We start from the raw sequence: 23416 nt of genomic DNA, 5'->3' as shown, positions 1-23416 counted from the left end.
ACAAGCCTCGAACTCCTGAGCTGAAGCAATCCTCCCGCCTCAGCCTCCCACAGTGCTGGGATTACAGGCGTGAGGTAGTTTTTTTTTTTTAAACTATAGTCCGGCCCTCCAACGGTCTGAGGGACAGTGAACTGGCCCCCTGTTTAAAAAGTTTGAGGACCCCAGCCCCCTGGAGCACCTCCTCCCATGTCACAGCTCCCTCTTTTAACACCTGCCTTCAAAGGTCACCTTCCCAGAAAGGCCTTTTATGACTTCCTTTTTAATTTTCATTTTATATTTTAAATTTTCATCTACTTCCAATTGCACATATAATGCAGGAATCCCCCTGAGGCATTTGAAGGACAAATCTCAGACATATTTTTGCGTGTCATCTGTAGCTCCAACAGATGAAGACTTTTCTGAACTATAATGAGAATCAACCCAACAGAATTCACCATAATTCCTTAATATCATCTCATGCCCAGTCTTCATTGCAATTTTTCCCTGGTTGTCTCCAAAGTGTCTTTTCACAGTTGTTTTATTCAAATCAGGATCCAGCTAAGGTACCAGTGATGCATTTGGTTGATTAGCCTCTTAAGTCTCTTTTTGTCTAACTATAACAGTCCCTTTTCCCTCTTTTTAAGAAAATTTTTACGTTAACTATTTGTTGGGAGAAATCAGGTCATCTGTCCTCTGGAATGTTCTCATGGATGGTACCATTTAATTCATTCTTCTGTGCCTTGTACTTTGTCAGCTGATATTTGGGGTTAAAGCTGGATTTCATTCTTGCCCAATTTTGTAGGTAAGAATTCGTCACGGGGAGTGCTGCGGGCTCCTTCTGCCTCCTAGAGGGACGTCCATAATTCCAGATTGTTCCATTTTGGGGGGTGCCGAGACTGGTCCAGGGATTCCAGCACTGTCCACTTAGTTCCTCCAACACAGGGTCAATGCCCCATCCTTTATTTCATTAGGATGCAAAAAGGTGGTTTTCCAGTGTTATCATTTCTTCTGCACTTATTTGCTGTGTTTTTTTTTTTTTTTATAAAAAATATCTTTACCCTATTAGATTCTCCTGAAATGTGGCTTACACGGGAAAGACAGGATAGGTGCTTCATTCTTTACTTTCATTTATCTGTTTACAGGAAAAAAAATTAAAAATGACACCTTAACTACCTCCCAAGGGTCAGGTGAGGTTTTATTTATTTCTTTTGAGAGTCATTATGAGGACATGGATTTTTTATAGTTTTGCAGTCACTATTTCTTCCTGATGTCCAAGTGGTTCCAGATTTGGCCAGTGGGAACCCCCTCCAGTTGGCTTTTTCTTCCTCCAACTTTCCCTGCTAAGACGTTGGGCACTTTCTTATTTTCTGAGACTTACAAGAAAGATACTCCAGGCTCATTTTATATTTTCCCTGCCTCAGCCCTGAAATCTTCCATTGGTCTGAGGAGTCCTGGGGTCCTTTTAGTGGGCAACGGTATTTATTTATTTACAGAAGAGGTCTCACTCTGTTACCCAGGCTGGAGTGCAATGGTCCTGGAACTCCTGTGCTCAAGGGATCCTTCTGCTTCAGCCTCCCAAGTAGCTGGGATTACAGGTGCCCACCACCCTGCCCAGATAATTTTTTCATTTTTTTAGAGACAGTGTCTTGCTATGTTGTCTAGGCTGGTCTCAAACTCCTAGGCCTGAGTGATCTTCCCCCCTCAGCCTCCCAAGTCACTGGGATTATAGGTGTGAACCACCATGCCAAGCAGGGGAAAAATGTACTTAGGGTACCTAGTCTGGGTTCTGGAGAGACCACCCCTTTTGTAATCTGCACCATCCATCTCTGTACTCTGATACCCTTCATCTTGCTTTATTTATTTCTCACAGATTTCCCCTCCTAACATTGAAAGGTGTAAACGGCCACACCTAGAGGCGAGAGAGGGTGGGATCAAAGAAGTTTAGGTCAGCTTTATTCAAAGGGACAGACCTGCCAGGGCACTACAAAGAGGGTGTCTTGTGCCCGGGGTGGGGGTGGGGAAGTTAGAGACACTTTTTATGTGGGACTGTAGGGAATGGGCAAATTCCACAGCTGGCCAGGAGGGCTTTGGTGAGTTAGGATCCTTTAGACTGGACAAGTGTTCATGGGTGGGGCTAACTAGGTCCTTTGTCTGGGTGGGGGGGAAGTTCATGTAAGGCCATGTTAGGCCCCCCAACAAACATGTTGCATACTTTACTTATTTATTGCAATTGTCATCTTTTCTTTCTTTTTTTGAGACAGAGTCTCACTTTGTCACCCTGGGTAGAGTGATCGTGACATCATAGCTCACAGCAGCTTCAAACTCTTGGGCCCAAACGATCCTCTTGCCTCAGCTTCCCAAGTAACTGGGGCTACATGTGCCTGTCACAAAACTAGGCTATTTTCTAGAGACAGGGTCTCACTCTTGCTCAGACTGGTCTCTGAACTCCTGAGTTCAAGTGATCCACCCGTCTAGGCCTCCCAGAGTGCTAGGATTATAGGCATGAGCCACCGCAACCAGCCTGTCATTTTGTCTCTGTCTTCCCCAGTAAAACATGAGTGCATTAAAGCCTTGATGTCTGGATCTCCCCACCTCCACACCTGGCACATAGAAGGTGCTTAAGAAAGATTTGTTGAATGAACAAATGGATGGATGGATGGCCTGTGTCTGCCCACATCCTCTCCTTCCCCAGCCTGGCTGAGCCTAGACAGGATCTGCCCCCAACCCCCTCTCCTCCACCCACATAGCCAACCTCAGGGCTTGGTCTTATTTAAATCAGTGGAGCTGGGCCGGCAGAAATGTCACCACTTGGCCCATGGGGAAGAAAAAGGCCAAGAAGATTAAAGGCATCTCTGATGAGATGTTAATTTGTTTCTGGAAGCAGGTGGGGGTGGTAGCGACCCAGAGCCTCTGGGGCTCTGTGAGACTGAGGCAGGAATGGAAAAAAAAAAAAAACAGAATTGGTGGAGACTGGCCTACATCCTTTTGTGATCTTTTAACCCATCTCTTGGGCTCTGCACATATCAATTTTGAGGGGAGTCAAACAGTCCTGTGTTAGAATCCTGGCTTGGCCTCTTAGTGGCCGTGTGACCTCAGGCAACAGGAGGAACATCTGACAGAGAAAATGAAGTGCTATGGGGTGGGGGGTGAACCTAGGGAGGACTATGGAGGCCAGAGGACTTGCTCATGGCCACACAGTGGAACTCAGGCCCCCTGCCTCCCAGCCTGGGCTCTTCCAGCCTTGTTTGCTTTACGACTTAGCCTGTAGCATCCAATAGTCTCATCTTCAAGGAGTCCCGTGCTCCCTTACAGTCTCCATGGGGCTGCTCTATAGAAGGAGCCCTGCAAAACTCTTGGGACCACAGGGGTGCCTGGCAGGTGTGGCACAGATAACAAGCAAGCTTTAGACACCTGGAACCCAGAACCCCACATCTCCCTCTGTGACTTAGCTGGTCTGCCAGTTAAACTGCTCAGCTGGGGCTCCTGTGCTGGTAAGGAATTCATTTCCAGCTGTGGCCCCCTTTGACTAAAGTTGAAGGCTCAGGGGGCTTTTGCTGAAGGCAGAGTTTGGAGAGTTTACTATTCCATATTCTGTTTTCTCATTCATTCATTCATTCATGGTGCCTTTGTTGAGCCCGTGCTATGTGTTGGAATCTGCAACTCTGAGATGAAGAAAACACTGGAATAGTCAGGACTCTTTTGGGTCTAAGTTATCAAAAACCAAATCCAAACTGGCTGAAGCAAAAAAAGATAGGCCAGCTATAGGCCTGGTGGGTTCTGTTAGAGGTGGGAATTCATTTTTGAGCTGTTGGGTGGACCTGGTCCCCTTCACCTAGCAGAACGAGCAAGTTCAGCTGATTCAAAGGGAGAGCAAGAAACCGGAGGAGTAGACAATGAGGCAGCTGGGGCTCCAATATAGCAAAGAGAGGAGTGTAACTTTATTTAAAGCACAGTAGAGATAAGCATAGACATTTCCAGGAGGATGGCAACTCCCCGTCTGAGTGAGAGGAGCTGCCACAAAGGCAGCACGCCAATGAGAGTACTTTCATCCCACTCCCTCCTACGTCCATCAGTAAGAATTCCCATTGGTTTCCCTCGGGCCTTCAGACGAGCTGTCCTGGTTTCACTGGTTGTGGGTTCCCTCGGTTGTCACATAAATCCAATTTGCCTTACTCTGTATTTTACTGTCTTATCTTACTAGCGGTGCTATAAGGAATCTGTTAGTCTTGTGATATTTGTGGCCACTATGGTGTTCACTGTTCTGAGATGGGGTTCCTTATCTTTGTTTTATGGAGAGATCTTTATACTTCAAGTGCTAGAGGTCATGGGTCACAGGCTGGAAGTCATATTTTACAGGAAGAGCACACACTTGATTAACTGGGTCCCACCCACCCCAAATTCCTCATTTTGCTTCCAGCTTTCTCATTCAGAAGGCCATAATTCTCTTCCTCCTCCCCGTAGCCCTTTCACTTCCTTCCACCCCTAATCAGGTCCCAAGGTGCTGGATGACATCACCATCAGGCTGGGTCAGTCTTTCTCCCGCTTTTTCTTTTTGCTCTTTAGGTACCACCATAAGGCAGCCTCAGATGGACCCCACTTCTCTGCACCCCAATGGAGAGTCCCTTTCCCAGCAGTTTTATCTAATGTCCCTGAGCGGGGGGAACACTTTTGGAAGCAGAGGGGACAAAATCTAGAGGAGAAGTTGGATGGCACCCCGGGAGAGGAGTACATTGAGTGCCTACTGTTTACAGTTGCCTTGATATATGGAGTCTTTGTTTTTTCTCTGTATCCCTGTGAGATGAAGAGTCTTGTTCTCAGTGTTCAGATGGGAAAACTGATATTCAGGGGGAGGCAAGCCTCTGTCTCTGCTAGGAGTTCTGAGACAGCAGGACCAGCGTAGCACCTAACACAGCCTGGTAGCTCCTCAGTGGCACCTTGCTCTTCTGAGCTCTGCAGAACCGCCTCCCAAATCAGTTCTAAACAGGCTGGGTCTGAGTGACTTCTGGTTAGCCCCTGTATTCCTCAGATGGGGGTGACCTACAGTGTCCTGAGCTTTGGAAAAGATGGGGAAATACACCTACCCACACTTCACTCCTGGGCCATCATGATACCCAGGATTCCCCCATTAGAGACTACTGGGTCATGGCATCTCTCTCGGACCCTATTTCCTTTATGATAAATTCTTTCCCAGGACACGACTTGGCTCACCTGCCTCCCTCATTTACCTGTCCCACCAAGGTCTACCCAAATGCTGCTACACCCAGTAACATCCGTCTTAATAATAATGCTTCCGCATACTCACTGAGTGCTTACTGTGTGCCGGCTGCTACTGAGGAGCTTCGTGCTCATTTGGTCCCATTTCATCCTCACAGCATATGTTCAGGTACATTCTCTTCTCACCTCCACGTTACAGGTTAAGGACCTGAGGCTCAGTCAGGTTAAATAACAGTGTCTAGTCATAAAGCTAGTACAATCACATTGTAATTTATGGAGCCCCTACTGTGCTAGGCTTAACTATGTGCCCTGTGCTTGAGATTTGGGCCCTGGCAGGCTGGCTCCATGGCCCATGCCCTTAAACACTCTGTGATTGCACCCAATAAGCATTCTACACGCTCCCAGTCAGTGCCAGGTGTAGTGGGTGGATCCATCCTGCCCCTGGGGGCTCTCCCTCTTCATTTGACTCAGAATAGCCCTCTGGGGCAGGCAGCTGCTCCATTTTGCAGCTGAAGAAACTGAGGGAGCCCGTGGAGGGAAGCGACTTGCCTCTGGTCATGTAGAGGGAGTTTGTGAGCTGGGCTCCTTAGTCAGTTACATGGGTAACCCCAGGCTCCTGCAGTGGGCCCTGAGGCCAGGGGAGTCTCTGGGTGAGCCTGTAGGGGATTAGGGACTCAGAACTGAATCTTGAGCTTGGCTGACCCATTTCTCTCTCCAGATATGGATGTGGTCCTGGGGCATCCTCACCTGTGAGGCCTGGGACATTTACAGGGCATCCTCCAGGGTAAACTGGTGACAGGAAATCCTGCCATATTGGGATACTGGATCTCCCTGACCCTGGGTGCCTCAGCATTCGTCTGTGGTTCTTTATTTATTGCTGTGCTTTCCACGTGTCAATTTCAGCTGGCTCTGGGGACTGCCTGGGCCATTTGTCTTCTTGCCAAAGGCAGCAATGAAAGTGGAGAGTCTGAACCTTGGCGTGGGCTCCTGCTCCGGCTCTTTGCCACTTAATGGGTACCACTCTGGGCAACAGAGCCTCCCCTCTCTAGGCTTTGCTGGCAGGCTAAGCACCTTCCTGGACTAACCCTGTCTGGCACACAGTAGGGGTTTTACAAGGGCTGCTCCCTGGGCCTACATGTGGTGGTGACCTGGTCTGGTGGCTGGGATCTCAGACCCCCCTGCTTTGCCACTGAGTGCTGTGTGATCCTGGGTGAGTCCCATACCTCCCTCTTTGAACCTCAATTTCCTCTTTTGTAAAATGGGGAGCTCCTAAGACCACCCAGTGCACTGTGAGGATTAGACAAGATAGTTCATGGAAAGCACCAGATTTTTGACTTTCTTGCCTTCACCTTGCTGGGCCTCCCATCTCTATTCACATAGAAGGCTTGGAGTCCGTGAATAATAATCACATTGTTACTCATTCAGCACCTCCTCTATGCCTGGGATCTCATGCTGCCCTCATCTATCAGAAGTAGGAAGTATTAGCCCCATTTTTCAGATGAGGAAAACTGAGGCACACCAAGTTAGAATTTGAACTCAGGTCTGCCCATCTCCAAAGCCTGTGCTCTTTGATTTCTTTCCTTACTTTCTGTTTGCACAGCTAGTTTGGAATTTTACTGTTCCTCAAGAGACCAAGCCTCACTTCTGCTGAGGAGAGGCTTCTAGTGGGGGTGGGACAGGGCCCTGTGGCAGTGGGGCAGCCCTTGTGATGTCCTCAGGTCTCAGGAAGGGGCCAGTGATCTTGCTCAAAGGTCTACTTCCTGCCTCCTGGGTTTGCCCTGAGCAATCTCTACCACCCACCCACCCCTGAAGGATGAAGAGACAGAATCCCGCAATGAGTCAGTGTAAGACCCGTACTCTGCCAACAAGTGCCTCCCTGATGCTTTTGGCTGGAGCCCACTTTCTGTGGGGAGCTGTGAGCCTGGGGCCTGCTCTCTCTTTGTTTAAAATAGTTAATCCACAAATTTCAGTGAGTCATTAAAAGCATGGTAGAAACAAAAGGAGACTCCTGCATGGAATCAGAAGGGCTGGAGGATAATTGAGAAAGGAATCACTTTCTCACTGTGTAATTCATTTTTATTAATTGCCCAATCTGTTTACCTAAAATTGCCCTGTCCTTCTTCCATTGTAGGAATCTTGCATTGAGTGAACACAGGGCCAAAGCCTGGATATGGGATTACTGCAGAGTGATGGGAATTGGCAGGAGTTCTGCATGTGGGAGAAACATCCAACTCTCTCAAGGGGGGCCCACACTGCTGCTTCACACCCTGATTTCTGTGGCAGTCATGAATCCTGAGTGGTGTCTGGCCCTTTCTGTGTGTTTGGTCCCGTAGCCTGGATCCAACATAGGGAAAAAAGACGGTTTGCAAAGTTAAATGATGGAAGAAGCCTGAGCACCTGTCTTGGTGGACAGAGGGGAGGAGCCTGGGTATCTAGTTATGCTTCTGCAGGATATGTGCTCCGTGACCCCAAGCAGGTTGCTAACCCTCTGCCTCCGTTTCCCCTAACTTGCCCTAACCAAATTCAGGGGCCAGATTAGGGGATTAGAGAGAAAGCTAACCATGTGTGAAATAGGAAGGGATGTCCCATATGTGTACTGAGCTCTTGCTGAGGGCTGGGAGTACTCACAAGTAGTCCCATCACATCATAACTCCCCATCCACCCAGTTCAGTAGCTTCTCTAATTGTCCTCATGTTTCAAGTGAGGTTAGTTGTAGGGATTAGGAGGGAAGAGGCTTGTCGATTCATCATTCTACACTGGCGACCCATCACATATCTGACCCTGTGGTGCCTGCTCCGGACACAGGACAAGTGAACCCCTATCCTTGTCTCAGGGGCTCTCAGTCTTGGGGGAAGGTAGACAATCTCAACCTAGTAAGAAATGCTTTATTGGGATCCATCAGTCAAGCACTTCCAGCAGGTAGGGATCTGAAGGCTGATCCCAGAGTTCAGTGGAGCCCTGCTAGAGAGGAAGGACATTCCAGGTGGACAGGTCTGCAGGTGCAAGGGCTAGAGGCATCAAACAGCTACACCATGGAAGAGGGGAGGAGAGATTGGTAGATTTCAGTAAAAGGTCCAGTAGCAGGGTTCAGGACTTCCCAGGATTGCACTCCCCAGGCCGGTCTGTAGTGGAGGGAGGGGGCCTTGACGCAGCCGATGCCACCGCCGCTGGCTCCGGGGAGATTATCTATTTTAGCAACTCCGGGAGGGCGGAGGCAGGGAGCGCCCAGCCTCTGCCAGTTAGCAGCTCCGGAGCGCCCAGCCTCTGGCAGCTCCGGAGCACAGGACTGTCCAGCTCCAGGCGCACGAGAAACCGGGCGCAAGCTGCGCTCTGTCCCCTGGCACGGCCCGCGGGCAGGAGGGGCGCGATGCTGGCTGTGTCGCTCAAGTGGCGGCTGGGCGTGGTGAGGCGGCGTCCCAAAGGTACCTAGGGGGACAGGCACGGGCGGCCCCTCTGCTCCGCCAGGGGCTTTGCGCCCGGCCCTGGGGTACCAGGCGCCCTGGGGCTGCGGGTCTGGACGGAGGGCTCAGGCCAAGAGACCCAGAGGGCCTTCTGGGGCTTCATCCCCAGCCCCATTCACCTTGGCTCTGCCTCCCTCTCTCCTATGCGTCTTTGGGGGCTTCTCTGCTGCGTTTCTCTGGGCTGCTGGGTCTCTTGCTCCCTCTGGGTCTCTGCCCCAGCCCTCTCTTGCGCCCTCTCTCCGTCTCTTTGTCTGGGTCGCTAACTCTCTCTGGGTCTCTTCATCTGTCTCTCCACCTATCTCCTCCCTGTCCACTCCCCCAGACTCTGTCTCTGTCCTCTGTCCTCTCCCAACCCCACTCTGTCTCTGTTTTTCTCCCTGGGTCTCTGTCATGGCCTCTCTGTGTCTTCCCATCACCCAATCCCCTTGTGGGGTATGTCTCCCCTGGCCTATTCTCTCCTTCCTGTTGAGGCCATGGGGCTGCCTGGCCAGGTGGGGCAGGCTAGCAGGGGTGTGTGTGTGTGAGAGAGAGCGCGCACGCGAGTGTGTGTGTGTGTGTGTGTTGTGTGTAAGGGCTCTGGGGAGCCCAGAGAAGTGTAGAACTGGGGAGCAGGGGCAGGTGAAGGCTGACGCACTCTGGGCAAGACAGAATCTATGCTAGTGCCATCCCATCCCTGAACACTTGTCCAGAACCTCAGGGCCCTGGGAGGGGCTCAGGGTTGGAGTGAAGGTGGGGAGGAGTGTCTGGAGCTGTGTGACCATGGGCTTCACCTGTGACCTTGGGCTTCACCTGTGACCTCATGGGCTGCCGCTGCTTCCTTTGCAACATGAGGGAGGAGGAAGGTAGTAGATTCTCAATCTGTACATTGTAGGCTGAGAACTAAGAATAAACCTGCTGTTAACAAGAACAACAGTAACACAGGCGCCAGGCAATGCATTCACTTGTTACTTCCTTACGACAAATCAGTTCTATTCTGATTCTGACTGTGCATTGAAGGAAACCGAGGCACAGAGAGGTTACGTAACTTACCCAAGGCCACACAGCTGACATATGGAGGTTCTTTCCAGCCAGAGACCTTATAACTCTAGACTCTGAGGGGCCTACATGGAGGGGAGACACCTCATGGAGTGGTGAGGGCTCTAGGTCCTGCTCTGGCCTCTGGGAAGCCTGTTGTCTGACATCACAGAAAGCTCTTTCCACAGGACAAAGCAGCTGATGCCTAGAGGACATCAGGGACTTTCCAGGGATTCCTATGCTGGGACCACCAGCATGGGAGAAACCCCCTTTCCTATCTGCAGACCCTGAGACCCCAGTCGGATTCTCCCAGGCTGGACGAATAGATGAACTCATCTCATCCCAGGGCTGTTCCAGATTAGTTTCCCCAGGACTGGGTGGCGCCTGTGGCTCAAGGAGTAGGGCGCCAGTCCCATATGCTGGAGGTGGCGGGTTCAAACCCAGCCCCTGCCAAAAACCACACACACACACACACACAAAAAATAAATAAATAAAAATAAAGTTTCCCCAGGATCTGGAGAACAGCCTACTAAATGCCATGGATCAAGTTCTGCATCTTAGACATGCCGTTAATGCTTATATTGGCTCAGACAGACCTGGGTTCAAATCCCATCTGGCTTTTACTCTCCTTGTGACCTTGAAGAGCTACTCAGAACCTCAGTTCCTCATCAGTAAAATGGGCCCAAGAAAGGACACCTCCTTGAGATTGCAGTGACAATTAGAAAAGGTTGGGCACGCAGCGGACTCCTGGAATTTTGAATTCCATCTTCCCATTGGCAACTCAGCCACTTCCTTCCTCTCCTTCCACATCCCCTCCTTGTCCCACATACACATACCATTGTCCCCAGGGCAGTTGCCTCTGGGACCAGCAAGCTCTTAATAGGAAATAAGCAAAGAAAAAAGACAGGCGTACAGCCTGGTTAATTGAGGACACACTGTGTGCAGATGTGTGCCAGGCTCCTGCCTAATATCTCTCCACTTCATGGGGCTCTAAGGGAGGCACAAGGAACCTGTTTTGCTCATAAAATGAACCTGCATACTCATGGAAATGAAGGCTCAAGGGAGAAGGAGTCAAGAGATTTGGAGAGAGAGTGTGGAAAAGCTGTTTCTTGTGTATTCTTTTTCAAAATATATTTTTGAAGGCCTGGAGACACACCTCCCCATTTCCAGTCTGTATTCCTTTTTTTTTCTTTCGAGTACGTTAGGTGAGATCCCACCTCATGCCTTCTCATCTTTTGCCAAACGTTTTCCCCCCTCCCCCTCCCAATTCCCTCTACCCTCCCAAACTGGACTATATTACTGATTTATTGTTCTTAAGAGCATGTAATTGTTTATATATTGATTTCATATTAGTATGGAGTACATTGGATATTTATTTTTCCATTCTTGCTATACTTTACTAAGAAGAATATATTTCAACTCCATCCAGGTAAATGTAGAAGATGTAAAGTCTCCATCTTTTTTAATGGCTGAATAATATTCCATGGTATACATATACCACAGTCTGTTGATCCATTCATGGGTTGATGGGCACTTAGGTTATTTCCACGACTTGGCAATTATGAATTGAGCCACCATAAACATTCTAGTGCAAATGTCTTTGTGGTAAAATGATTTTTGTTCTTCTGAGTAGATACCTAGTAATGGGATTGCAGGGTTAAATAAAAGGTCTACTTTTAGATCTTTGAGGATTCTCCATACTTCTCTCCAAAAAGGCTGTATTAGTTTGCAGTCCCAGCAGGAGTGTAGAAGTGTTCCCTTCTCAGCCCATCCATGCCAGCATCTGGTGTTTTGGGACTTCAGCCCATATTCCTTTTATCCATCTTTTCTAGGTAAGACTCCAGAGTTTTTTTAACCTGTGATTACTTGAAGAGGATCCTGGTGCGACATGGCCATGTGATTTCACTCCTGTGTCCCCCAAGCTGAGATTTGAGGGTCCAGTTAGTGCCTGGAGAAGGAAGCAATGATTTTTTTTTTTTTTTGAGACAGAGTCTCACTCTGTGACCCTGGTAGAGTGCTGTGGCATTATGGCTCACAGCAACCTCAAACTCCTGGACTCAAGCAATCCTCTTGCCTCAGCCTCCAGGGTAGCTGTGACTATAGGTGCTCACCAACATGCCTGGCTAGTTTTTCTATTTTTAGTAGAGACAGGGTCTTGCTCTTGCTCAGGCTGGTCTCGAACTACTGAGCTCAAGTGATCCACCTGCCTCGGGCCTCCGAGAGTGCTAGGATTACGGATGTGAGCCATGGCGTCCAGCTGGAAGCAATGATTTTAATTGAGAGAGGTCAGGGGAGGCCCAAAGTGGGATCTTAAGGATGAGTAGGAGTTTTCCAGGGAAAAAAGCTTGTGCAAACATCTGGAGGCTTGAAACATCCACCTCAGGGAACATGAAGGATGTGGGGAGAGAAGGGAGCCAAGGTAGAGGAGGTGGGAAGCTGTGGAGGTGGACTCTGTCCTGAGTGCAGGGGAGTCATGGGAGGTCCTTGAGCCGGAGAGAATGGAGGAAGGCTTTGGTCTGCTGCCACAGGTGGGGCTGCAAGGATGAGGCTGGGGTGGGGTCCAGACAAGAGGCGAGGAGCCAGGGCTGCAGGACGGCAAAAGTCAATGGATGTTGAAACAGGAGAATAGCCTGTGTCATTCACTCCGTCAACTAATATTTATTGAACACCTATTATGTGTCAGGTACTGTTCTAACCCTCGAGGGATACAACAGGGAACAAGACAGTCCTTGTCCTGCCGAACTGTGTCTGCCTGTGTGCCCTCCATGAGGCACATTTGTGACAAATCATTCACTTCTTCCTCATTCACTTCTTCCTTCCGCTCCTTAACCGGGCTGTCCTCCGACTTGCCTTCACATCCCACTCCTGGCATTTCTCCTTGCAGTCATGTTGGGGTCTCAGATCTGACTCCCAGCAGGGAAACAAGCACCCTCCCTCCAGTGCTGGCCCAGCAGCCAACTCCTAAGCCGTTGCCCTCCTCCATGCCCAGGGGCTCCAGAATTTCAGAGCAGCCACAGTGTCTCAGAGACCCTGGCATGTCTTTCTTTCTTAAGAAGACAGGGATGAACTGTTGTCCTATAATTGTTCCTGGAATTGCAGAATCCCAGCAGCCTGGAGCAAACCTCTGGACCTGTGCTTTGTTCTTCCAGCGTTTACTGGCAGGCACTTACTGTGCTAAACACTTCACATGTATTTTCTCGTGTGATTTAAATCGCCCCATTTTGCAGCTGAGGCAAGTGAGGCTGAAGAAGGAAGTTACTTTGCAGAATTACACATTTAGGAAGGAAATGGCATTTGAGCCCACTCCAGGCAAAAACCTAAGTCCAATCAGATGCATTCGTCAGTTTATTCAGCCTCCCATCCTGGTAGCAAGGGGACCTGCATGTTCCCAATATGTGGCCACTGGTCTGCTGCCCCTGTCCAGGGACAGCCCTGCAGAGGCGGTGATGGAGCTCTGCAAGGTCCTGTGCTCCAGGCTGAGCAGGCCCTCCCCACCTGGTCATCACCTCTGCCTATGCCCCACCCTGTCTGTTCCTTCTTGCAGAGCACAGCCTGCAGTTGAGTGCAGGGCCTGGGGAGGTCTCAGCAGGACAGAGCAGGCAGACCAGGCCAGGTGCTACCTGCTTCCGGGCACACCCGTTGGGTGGATGTCCCAACTGCATATTAGCCTTGCTTGCGCCTCCTCTGGAACCTGTGCTGATCTCGTCAGCTCCTGTCCCTGCCTTGTCTCCGCTTGTCAGCTTGCGTGTTCAATCCAGCAGGCCCATCTGCCTGTCTTAATTGCCTGGATAATTGTGAAGGCTGCCAGGCCTGTCTCCCTGCCTGGGGAAATGGTCTGATGGAGCGAAAGGAACATCCATCAGCCAGGAAACAGAGGCTAACCCCGAATCCCCAACTCTCTGTGGGTCCTTGAGCAGGACCCTGCCCCTCAGCCTCATTTTCCCCTCTTCCCCCAGACCTGCTCTCCTGGGACTAGAAACCTTGCTGCTTCCCACCACCTACACATTCAGTCCCCTTGGGCTGACCTTGACTCTCTAGTCCCAGCGTCTCACTGTCTTGGCCGGGGTGACGGTGACTCATCAGCAGATGTGGTGGGCAGGTGGGCGGATGAGATGGGGCACGCGGCCAGCAACTTCTCACAGTCTTGCAAGTGGGGCAGCTAGGATCCTTGCAGGACGACCTTGGGCAAGGTCCCTGCCTATCACTGTGTCTGGCTGCCCCATTTGCAGCGTGAGTTAGGTGAGAAGGGTTTGTGTGAGGTTTAGAAGCAGCCCAGGGTCATTTGGAATTCAAGCAGGGGATGGAGGTGAAGGAGTCCTGGGCTGGCTGAGATGGGAAGTGAAGCAGCCTCCGGGGACTATGCTCCTCCTCCCCTCGGCCCACAGTATACCCCCATTTTATACATTTTATACTTGAGGGCTGTTTTGCTCAAGGTTACCCAGCCAGTTGGAGGTGGAGGCAGAGCCAGGACTTGAAGTCAGGGCCACTCTAAGGCCCTAGTGTTGCTGTTCCTGGGAGGGCGACAGACAACATTGCCCCTCACTCTTCACCACCACAGTGGTGTTAGGCTTTTCCAGGGACAGAAGGGCAAAGAAGAGGATGGGACATCTGGGGAGTTGACAGAGTGGGACCGAGCACATGACTCTGGAGACCCAAATGAGGTAGTAAGCAGGAGGACCTCGGGAGGGTCAGGGAGGGCTACTGTAGGGGAGGGACAGTGGTGCGATCTTGGAGAACGTGGGATTTGGCCAGGAGGAGTTAGGAAGAGGGCCTTCCTGGGTGCTGTGACGCACAGGCTAGGAGGTGGGAATTGGCTCTGCCTGCTCTGTGCTGGGCACTGAGGGGAGGTTGGAGGGGAGGGCTGGCTGGTTTGAGACGCCAGGTGGTAACCTCCCAAGGATTCTTTCTTCACAGTGCTGGGGGGCCATACACCAAGGTGGGGCCTGAGCTTTCAGGCAGCAGGCACTGGCCTGGAAACCTCAGGGTCAGGCCCTGTCCTCCAACAAATGGTCTCTGCCAGGACCCACCCCCAAACCCTGAGGGCTCCCATTCTCACCAGCATATTCTCAGCTGGGCTGCCTGGGTCTTTCCCACATTATCACCCTGCTTGGGGGGCCACCCTTCATCCACTTTGCCAGGGTTCTCTTTCAATATTCAAGTCCAGTACAAGGGCACAAAGTTTCCACCTGTGCAACTGTCACATATCCACAGAGCCTTTTTATGAATGTGTGTAAATTGAACTATGACTTAAGGCTTTGAAGCCAGAGGCCTGAGTTCCCCCTGGGCTCCAGTTTCCATCTGTAAAAATGAGGTGACTGTTCCTCCTAACCTTGTGGAACTGAAATAAATGACACTGGAGGTGAGAAGTAGTAGGAAATTGGTAGGGGACCAGGCAGGGGCCAAGTGGTCATTAGTGGAGGCTTATGTTCTCTTTTCGCTGTGAGCCTTGGTTTCCCCACTTGTCTGATGAGGCCCTGGGCATAGAGGATGTATGTCTGGCATGGTCACATGTAGTGGCATCTGGGAGGAGCTCCCTTGGAAGTGGCCTCAGAATGCTGGGATGAATGGTCACCCACCTTGCCAGCCACATACCAGCTCCCCACTGAAGCCACATCCAGACTCTGAGCTGTGACCTCACTGGGGCTCAGAGGCTAAAATATGGGGCTGGGGGCACTACAGGGAGAGAGATAGTCTAAAACTGGGCTAATAGGACGATTGTTACTCCTTACAACCAGTTGTTCAGGAGTAGGGTGGGCTGCTCACGGGTGGTGAGCTCCCCATTCCTGGGGCTATGAAAGCTGTGCTAGACAGCAGAGAAGATTCCTACATCAGACTGAATTATTGGTTTCTTCCCAACTGGCAATTCAGAGATAATGTATACAGGCAGTTTCCTGGTTAGGAAACAGGAGATAGGTCTGTAGCTTTGTTCTTTAAGTTGAATTTTTATGTAAGTTGGAATAGGTCCCTTTACCTGTTACCTGTAACAGACTGTGTTTGTTAGTGGGAGTTGTATCTAAGTTGGATGTTTGTAACTCAGGGACTGCCTGTTTTTATCATTTATTTATCTTTCATGTATTCAGCAACACTGTGTATCACATTCTGTGTGCAAAGCTCTGTGAGTCACAATCAGCAGGTGAGGTGGGTGAGGGTCCTGTTTGGTGGAAAGAACAGGTGGAGAAAAAGCCCAGAGGAAGGGCCCCGGAAGAAGGGCTGAGAGAGGGTGAAGGGGGACCCACCTGGTGTGGTCAGAGTGGACTTCTGGGTTGTGGGTGTTTAGTTTGGATGCTAGGGATAAAAGCAGGGAAGTGCATTTTCGTCGAGGGGAACAGCATGGACCTGGGGAGGGAACGCTGGATTCTGACGGTCTGACCTTCTACCCATCCCAGCTGAGCAGCCCTGGCCAAGTCTCTTCCCCTCTCTTCTTCACCTTAGTTTCTCGTCTGTAAAAATGAGATCAGCAATGCCTACTTCATAAGGCTTTTGGTTTTTGTTTTTAATTAATTTAATTTTTATTTCAGGTTAATTTGAGGTTACAAAGAAATAGGTTACAATGTTTGCACTTGTTAAGGAGAGTCCCTCTTATAACTGTGTCCCCCCCTGCCCCCAAGAGTTATGCCATGCGCTGGGGCCATCCTGCCCATTAAGTGGGAGCACACCCATCCCCCTCCCTCCTCCTCTCTGCCCCATCCCTCCTTGCCCCTTCTCCCAACTTGAATTGAATTGAGTTTTTCTCTTATGTGGACATGTATTAGATCATCCATGGGCTTCATATTAGTAGTGACCATAAGGCTTTTGAAAGATTCTAGGAGACACTGTATATATAAAGTGCTGGGTACCTCGTAGGTGCTCAATAAATGCTCCCTTCCCTCTAGGGCATTTGCGTTTGGACAGAGGGTGATGCTTGATTTAGGCAGTGGATAGTGGATAGTGGGATTCCAGGCACAGTGATAGCCACAAGCTGACCCTGGAACCAAAGGCTGTCTCTGCCCCTGCACTCTGCCCGTCATTGCCTTGATTACTGCCACCAGGGGGCGTTGCTGCAACTAACTCAGAGTGTAGAGGCCAGAGGGAGCTGCTCCTGGCAGCGTGGTCTGCGTGTTGACTGCATGGTTTCTCGTGTCCTCCCTGGGGAGGCCTCAGGAGAGCTTGCTCCTCCTTACTGACTACCCACATGGTGAGTCACGGGGCCAGAAACGCCCCCATGGCTTCTCCACCCTGTAGAATGTCTCTCTGGAAGACTCAGCCCCACCTGTGGTGCTGCCCACCTGCTCTTTGGGGCACTTTGCTCCTAGCCACACTGGTGAGTGCCTTTCCTTACACTTACCGGACATCTTCCTGCCTCCCTCCCCTTACCCAGGCTGTGTCATTTGCCTGGAAGGCCCTTCCCACATGAGTCTTCACTTCCTTTGACCTGAAAGAGTGGGCTCAGACACGGCCTCCACCAGGCAGCTTTCTTTGACTCCTCTTCAGAGTATTCCCGAGTCTTTGGTCCCCTGTTTGGGTTTGTAGCAGATCCTCCTTGGGGATTGTCCCTTCTATAAGAAATGCTGATGCCCGGATGGATGTAACGTTCTTGGGCTGCAGTGGGCCCAGTGTGAGCAACAGCTGGACTGGGTCTCTTGACTCCTAGAGATCGCCACACTGAGATTGGGGCATATATACCGCTTTTTCCTAGAGGTGAGGCTGAACGCACCCCTTGTTTTGCTTTCTGTTAAGAAGGCAGAAAGGGCAGATAGGCAAAGTCAGAGTGACTTCTAGGAGAGGAGGATGGGTAAAGCTTGACAGGTCAGCTGAGGCCCTCACCCTGTGCCTGGGGACCATCTGGTGACCCAATCAAGTTAGCTTTCTAAGACATTTAGCTGACTATCCTTCTCTCCTTCCAAACTCTTTTATGGCTCCCCAGTCCTCAAGATAGAGTTCCAACTTCTTTTTTTTTTTGGCCCGGGCTGGGTTTGAACCCGCCACCTCCGGCATATAAGGCCGGCACCCTACTCCTTTGAGCCACAGGCGCTGCCCCCCAACTTCTTAATATGCCTCCCAAGGCACCTATTTATTTTTTATTTTTGACCCCAGGCTCTGAAGGTTGAGCTAAATTTTTAGTTCAAAGCACACATGGTTCTGGGTCATCCCAGTGCCTTCACGGTTGCATTTTATCTTATTTTTCTTCCTCATGCTGTAACCCCACCCCCAGTTTCTTCTCTCTAAATCTTTAGTGGGTGACGTAGGTCTTTACAGTGTATACACACTTGCAGAATGTTTTCTGTGTCTGTTTTTAATTTGTATAAATGATATTGTGGGGTAGCTCTTATTCTGTCTCCCTTTCTTCTTTCCTTTCAGTCTTTCTTCTCTCCCTCACTCTCTACTTCTTTCATTTCCTCCCTCCCTCACTCTACTCCTTTCATGTTTTAACTGGATGGTCGGTTTTCTAAGATTGATCCATGTGGCTGTGCTTCTGGCCGCTGTGTCTCTAACAGCCGCCACGTGTTACCCATCCCCTTTCCTGGGGTGGAGACCCACGTCACCTTCACCAACTACATTTTCCAGAGTTCCTTCCCTTTAGGGACCTATGGATGAGGAGGAGGGATTCCTCGGCAATAACTTCCAGGAGTGAGGGTACTGGAATACGGGGTGGCCAGACCCTGCCAGGCGCTGCCAGTGTGGCTCCCTCAGTTTATTTCCCACTAGCAGTTCACGACTGTCCATCTCTCTACATCTTCATCAGCACTGCATTTGCTGTTTGCATGTTTGCTTTTTTTTTTTTTTTGAGAAAGGGTCTCACTCTGTTAACCTGGGTAGAGTGCCATGGCATCATAGCTCACAGCACCCTCAGACTCACTTGGGCTCCAGTGGTCCTCTTGTAGTAACCAGCAAAAGGACCCCTAACTGTCTCAGCCTGAGTCCCTGCACATCTCAACGCCCCCCCTTGGGTTAATTCCTCAAACAGGTTTCAGAATACAACAAGGAAGTTCCCTGAGTTCCCAAAGACTCCTAGCCACAGGTAAAACAATGGTAGAACTTACCCAACCCCCTAGCAATAGCTAAACAATGGTGAAAAGCTTACTTAAGCAAAATTTCCCAAGCCAAGTTTGTCCCCATGCCAGCTGTCATGATGTAACCCCCTGAGCCAACCAGCCCCCCTGACTGTAACCCTGCTCCGAGCTACCCCCTGAGCTAACCAACCACCACGTTCTGCTTCTGTGCTCTCCAGCTTGCCTGCCAACACAGCACAAAAATGTATAAAAGACAGCCTGCTTTTCTCTTCGGGGCTGTTTGCCCTTTGGGGCAGCGACCCGCCTGTGCAGGTATAATAAATCACCATCTGATTTATACCCGAAGTGGGGTCTGAGTTTTTCTTCCAGGTGGCAAATGAGTTTTTAATAACACTCTTGCCTCACCGTCCCGAATAGCTGGGCCTACAGGCATCCGCTACAATGTCCGGCCATTTTTAGAGATGGGATCTTGCTCTTGCTCGGGCTGGTCTTGAACCTGTGAGCTCAGGAAATCCTTCTGCCTTGGCTTCTCAGAGTTCTAGAATTACAGGCGTAAGCCACTGTGTCTGGCTGTTTGTCTGCATTTGTGACATTTGTCATTCTGAAGAGAGCCAAGTGGGAGGCTCACTGTTTCCATTTTCACTTCTCTGGTGACAGAGAGTTGGGACAGCTCTGCATGAACTTGGGACTGTTTCTGTGCCTTGCATGTCTGTGGTCGGTGACCATTTTTCTTTTTCTTCCTGTTTTGCATCAAGATGCATCCTGACTTCATGCTTTCTGATCTCCGCCACCTGGCCTTGTCCCAAAGGTGCTCTGCTGGCTGCCATCAGAGGGGCTTTGATGTTCAACTGCAGGGGAAACTGAGGTTCAGAGCAGGAAGGGAGCTAGATTCCAGATCTGCCTCTGCGGTGCCTGGCTCACTTCCTCCCCTCAGATCCCAACCCCTGTACCATCCTGACCCCTGCAAGCCCCTTTCCAATAGCCATCACATCACGCCACTGCTTAAAGCCCTCGGTAGCTCCCCTCACACTCAGAGCAGAGTCCTGCCCACCTCTGCCTCAGCCTTGCTGTCCTCTCTGCTGTCCCCCAGACACCCTGGCTGGGTCACCCTGTCTGCCTGGAGCCTCTTTCTTCCTTCCTCTGCACCTTTTCATCCATCTTACCTCCTCTGAGAGGCTCTCCTGGACCACCTGCCTTTTATTCTCTGTCCTGACATCATAACCATTTCTGTCACAGCCCTCAGAACCATCTCAAATTCCTTATTTTTGTTTATATATTTTCTGGCTTTGTCTCTGCACCTCCCCTAGACTGGCAGCTCCAGGACAGCAGGGCCTGTCTGCTTTGTTCACTGCTGAAACCTCTGGTCCAGCTTAGCTTCTAGCGGGTAGCAGGCGCTTAACATTCTTGAGGTGAACGAGTGACCAGGAAGATAGGGCAGGGTCATGGTCATGCTAACCACTTTTGTGTGCCCCCAGCTCTATAGTTTTTGAGATGTTTTGCTCATTCGCTGAGCTTCCCAACAGAAACCCTGTGAAGGCTGAATGTGGTTGGCACCTGTAGTCCCAGCTACTTGGGAGGCTGAGGCAGGAGGATCCCTTGAGCCCAGGAATTCAAGGTTATAGTGAGCTGTGATGATGCCACTGCACTCTAGCCTGGGAGCGAGACCTTGTCTCTAAAAAAAACAAAAACAGTCCTGTGAAGACAAATGTCACTGTCCACAATTTAGTGGAGCAACCTGAGTTTCAGAGAGTCTCTCTGCACAGTTGTGTTCCCATAATTGAAAGGAACTCCTCTCCTCTAGGAAGGAAGCTATTGCAGGTGTCAAGGGAAGCATGGAGCTCAAAAGGAAGCCTCCAGCAGCCTCCACATCTGTGGCCAGGCTCCTGGGCTTGGGGTGTCTTGTCCCTTCCCAGTTAGGGGATCCCCAGCCCCTGTAAACATGTGGGCTTGACAACATTGGGCTTGCTGAGTCTGTGCTCACATGTGTGGCTTATTGAGAGCGCTCCCGTGTGTGCATTTTTTAGGGAACTTGGCATAGGTGGCATTAGTCAGGCCTGGGTTCAAATCCTAGCTCCCCTTCCACTCTGCATTACTAAGGGTAAGTGGTGTCACCTTTTTGGGCCCCAGTTTCCTCATCTCTGAAGTGGGGGTAAAATGAGAAAATGTGTCAAATGCTGAGCCTGGCCGTACAGAGTGTCTGCTGTGCCTATATTAGCTGTGACTTTTCTGAACATTCTGGAAACTTCCTCTCCCCTGGTCTATCCACAGTCTGTCATATTTTACTCCCGCAGCTGCCTGAGACCTCTTGGCCAGTGACCTTACATGTTTTCCTGCCCTCAGCGCTGGGAACTGGAATGGTCTCTGGGTCTAGGGTGTAAAGCCTGGGAGCAGTCCATTAGGTAGCATTACCCTGCAGTTATGCCCAGCTTGGCCTGAAGTCAGGGGAGGGACCATGGGAGCAGGGGAGATGTGAGGTACCTCAGATGGAGTACCTTGAGTGGAGTAGGTACCTTGGATAGAGTGAACAAAGCCAAAGTGCACCACTAAGAGCCTATCACCTATTGCCCTGACCTGTGGCTGGTAGAATCATAAACCAAGCCTCAGTTTCCACATCTGTAAAATGGGCCAATAATGGCCCCCTTGCCCTACATTTCTAATAATGTATAAATGTTTAACAAGAAGACTCGGGGTCTGAGGACCAGATAGGGAGCAAGCGATTGTCCTGGCCTGGCTCCTGGGGCGGTGGTGAGGAGAGAGACGGAAGCTACTGACAGCCACAGCAATCAAGTGTTTATCTTTCATCCTCAAATTGCCATCTCTGCCTCCCTCCTACCCAGACTTCATTTCCGGCTGTCACTCAGGGCTGGCTTAGGACACAGCTCGTCCATGGTATGACAGGCTCAGCCCTGGAGTCTGAGAGGAAGGATGGAGGCCTGGGGCCAGGCCCACACTGTGCTGGTGGGGACCCCTAACAAGGCCTTTTGGGTCTCAGTTTTCCCGTCTGCGCCGTGTGGGTTGGTTCCCCACTGCAGCAGCCATTGCTCTCAGATGGGTGTGGTTGGGGTGGTAGAAGTCCTGTAGTACGAGGGATAGTTCTGCACCCTGAGGAATGTTCCAACACCAGTGCTGGAGGTGTCCTATTAAGAGACAGCATGAGAGCCCTGCAGGCCTGGCCCTGTGTGGAGTGAGCATGTACTGGATGGTCCCTGTTTGCAGAATCCTTCCAAGGTCTCTACCCCTCACTCCTCTCAAGGGGGAAACTTTGGCTCAGACAGAAGTGACTTGCCCCAGGTTGCATAGCTCATGGGTGGTGGAGCTGGGAATGGAACTTGGGTATGTCTGAGCCGTGTTCTTAGCCACCGTGAAGTTCTGTTTCTGGTCTGTTATGTGGCATTGGTGTGAGACCCTTGGCAGGCCGGTGGCTGTATGAACATTTCCTGCTTCATTAATACCTGGAGGAAGTGGGAGGCCTGATGGAGAAGAAAGCTGAGGTTCAAAACGGTATGGACAAGCGCTCCAGGTCATACAGCATTCCTTCCTCCAATTGTCTCACCACACCTATGGGGGAGGAAGGGCCAGGGCCTCTCCCAACTGTGGAGGGGGACTGCCTGTCAGCTCAGTGGTCCTGCCATCTCCCCCAGGCTGCCCAGCTATAGCATTGGAAACATGGAGCAGTTAGATGCTGTCCCTGGCAGCCTGGGCTGCTGGCAGGCCTGGCTTCCAGCCACTTTGCCTGCTCAAAAATCTGTCACCTTTTCCTCTGCTTCCCTGAGGCTGGCGGCGCTGGACAAGAGGGCTCATCTTTGGAGCAAGACCAAGCAGCAGTGTTGCCTGTGCTGTCTCCCATAAGGGGCTCTCGCTGCTCATTTCCAGGCCTCCTCCCCCCAGGCGGAAATCCCCCTCTCTTCTCTCAGCCAGTGCCCTGCCTCTGGAGTCCCTGTAAAGCCTTCTCGCCTCCTTGCCCTACAGCCATCCTTAGCTTCCCATTGCCTGCAGGATGAAAGCCAAACTCTTGAATACAACTTCTGAGACTTCATAGGCATCACCTGAAGCCCCTGGGTGGGGCCTGAGAGCCTGAACTTCTGACAAGGTCCCTGAGACCTCAAACTATACTGGGTGGAGTGAGACCTCAGCCGACCATCCATGGCCTGGCTCTATCTACTTTTCCCTCGTCTTCTTCTCAGTAGCCACGTGGGATTTGGGCCATGGATTCACATACCTGCAATTTCCTTCTTTGTCCTTTCCATCCTTAAAAGTCCATCCTTAAAACCCCTTCTCATGGACCCCCAGAACGAGCCAATGGCTTTTCCTCTGCACTCCAGCTGGAATCCAGGGAGATGCATGAAACACAGCGATGGGGGCACCAGACCTACTGGCTCCATCTTTAGCAGCTGGGTGACCAAATTATTGATTTAAACCCTACCTCGTTCCTAGATGGACTGACAGTTGCTTCTGAATATACATCTGGGTAAAATCAAGTGAAAATGTGCCTGGTGGGGTGTCAGGGACGGAGAGCAGAGGGAAGATGCTGCTTCCCACCTGTCCCCTTGCAGCTCAGTCCTTGGTGCCTGCCTGGCACAGCAGGTGCTCCGAGAAACTCTGAACAGAAGCACTCCTGTAATCCACCGTGCAACCTCTGCAGTACCTTCTTGTTTGCAAAAGTAAATTCCAAAGGAGCTGTGAGAGAGAAACGTGGCAAGGTTTCCAATTGCCAATCTTAATCACTCATTTAAATGCGTCTCTGTGGAGAGCAAATGT

At 50.7% G+C, this 23416-nt stretch overlaps 1 protein-coding gene across 7 annotated transcripts in view; it reads left to right on the top strand.

Annotated features, from left to right (window-relative positions):
- GRIP2 (glutamate receptor interacting protein 2) overlaps positions 1-23416 on the top strand; it is a 106627-nt gene that overhangs the window by 36707 nt on the left and 46504 nt on the right. The window contains exon 1 of one of the 7 annotated variants that reach the window (XM_053600150.1): positions 8490-8615. The exons of the other annotated variants lie outside the window; for them this stretch is intronic. Within the exon in view, the coding sequence (XP_053456125.1) occupies positions 8561-8615 (55 nt within the window). The 5' untranslated portion in view covers positions 8490-8560. Of the gene's footprint in view, positions 1-8489; positions 8616-23416 lie in introns of those variants that run through there. 7 annotated transcript variants of the gene reach the window in all.

Source organism: Nycticebus coucang, chromosome 8, assembly GCF_027406575.1.
Source record: "Nycticebus coucang isolate mNycCou1 chromosome 8, mNycCou1.pri, whole genome shotgun sequence".
Lineage (NCBI taxonomy): Eukaryota > Metazoa > Chordata > Mammalia > Primates > Lorisidae > Nycticebus > Nycticebus coucang.
Note: the sequence above shows the minus strand (reverse complement) of the source record. Positions and strands in the feature narration are given on the sequence as shown.